The sequence below is a fragment of the Corvus brachyrhynchos genome, unplaced genomic scaffold, assembly GCF_000691975.1.
Source record: "Corvus brachyrhynchos isolate BGI_N302 unplaced genomic scaffold, ASM69197v1 scaffold122, whole genome shotgun sequence".
NCBI lineage: Eukaryota > Metazoa > Chordata > Aves > Passeriformes > Corvidae > Corvus > Corvus brachyrhynchos.
Genome location: NW_008236778.1, coordinates 50,555 through 52,042, shown reverse-complemented (window position 1 = coordinate 52,042; position 1,488 = coordinate 50,555). Strand labels below are relative to the sequence as shown.

Here is a 1,488-nt window from a genome sequence, read left to right as displayed (position 1 = left end):
CTCTGTCTCGCCTCTCGCAGACATGGTGGGCTCGGTGTTCGTGTTCCCCCAAGAGTCCCAAAGCGCCTATGTGCAGGTGAAGGCGAAGCTGGAGCAGCCCCTGAACAACTTCACCGTGTGCCTGAGGTCCTTCACCGACCTCACACGGCCCTGCAGCCTCTTCTCCTACGCCACCAAAAACCAGAGCAAAGAGATCCTGCTCTTCAAGCCTGGACCCGGCCGGTATGAGCTCTATGTAGGGGGCAAGTTCTTGCTCTTCAGGGTGCCCAAAAGCCTTGAGGAGAGCGAGCACGTCTGCGCCAGCTGGGAATCCTCCACCGGCATCGTGCGGTTCTGGTTCAACGGGAAGCCCTGGCCGAGGAAGGGGCTGCAGAGGGGCTACACTGTGGGAGTGCCAGCGTCCATCCTGCTGGGGCAGGACCAGGACAGCTTTGGGGGCAGATTCAATGACCAGCAGCCCTTCATGGGGGAGATTTCGTCCGTGTACATGTGGGACATGGGGATCTCCACCTCGGAGGTGAAAGCAGCCATGTATAACCGCCCCAATGAAACCCCCATCTTTGGCTGGAGGAACTTCCCCTACAAGATTGTGGGCGAGGTGTACCTGAAGCCCTGAGGCTGTGGGGGGCTCTCCCTGATCCCTGCTGTGTAACCCCCTCCCCCAAAGCCACCCAACATCACATAAATGCAGAAACAGGTTTTTAGGGTGCTGGTGGTCTTTGGGGCCCACCAAGGCACTGCAGGGCTCAGAAGCTCCTTAGGGTGAGGGGTAAAGGGAGGGAAGAGGCTGCTCCCAGATCAGGGCCTTGCTCTGGTTTGGGGACATGGGGCTGAGCTGGGGACAGGGACAAGGTAGTGCCATGGGGGACGTGCACCCCTGGCAGCCCCCAGGCACGGCGGGGTCTGGGGTTGGGGCAGAACCTTGGGGGGCCAGGACTGTCGGGTGTCCCCAAGCTTGGGGGTTCAGCCCCATGTCCCAGAGCCCTGGGGGTGCAGTCCTGGAGCCCTTGGGGGGCACAGCCCTGTGTCCCTGCGGGTTCAGTCCCAGAGCCCCATGTCCTGGTGGGGCACAGTCCCATGTCCGCGGGGGTTCAGACCCAGAGCCCTGGGGGTGCAGCCCCGGAGCCCCAGCGTTTCCTGTCCTGTATCCCCATGATTCAGCCCTATAGCCCCATGGCCCACAGCCCCATATCCGGAGGGTCCAGCCCTGTGTCCCGCGGGCACAGTCCTGGAGTCCCGAGGTGTTCAGCCCCATGTCCTGGAGCCCCTGGGGGTGCAGTCCTGCAGTCCGTGTCCCCGAGGGGTCAGTCCCATGTCCTGCAGTCCGTGTCCCCGAGGGGTCAGTCCCACAGCCCCGGCGTGGCAATCCCGTGTCCCGGGGGCCTCAGTCCCACAGCCCCGGGGGGCTCAGCCCCCTGTCCTGGGGGATTCAGCTCCCCAGTCCTGCAGCCCCCTGTCCCGGGGGGTCCAGCCCGCTGTCCCGGAGGT

The 1,488-nt window shown here is 64.0% G+C and overlaps 1 protein-coding gene across 2 annotated transcripts in view; it reads left to right on the top strand.

The window, feature by feature from the left end:
* The window catches only part of LOC103611259 (mucosal pentraxin), a 2,352-nt gene extending 1,653 nt beyond the window's left edge, over positions 1-699 (top strand). For both annotated transcript variants that reach the window (XM_017727878.1, XM_008628759.2), the window contains one exon: positions 21-699. In XM_017727878.1, coding sequence (XP_017583367.1) covers positions 21-616 — 596 coding nt within the window. In that variant the 3' untranslated portion in view covers positions 617-699. The remainder of the gene's footprint in view (positions 1-20) is intronic.
* The last annotated feature ends 789 nt before the right edge of the window (positions 700-1,488 follow it).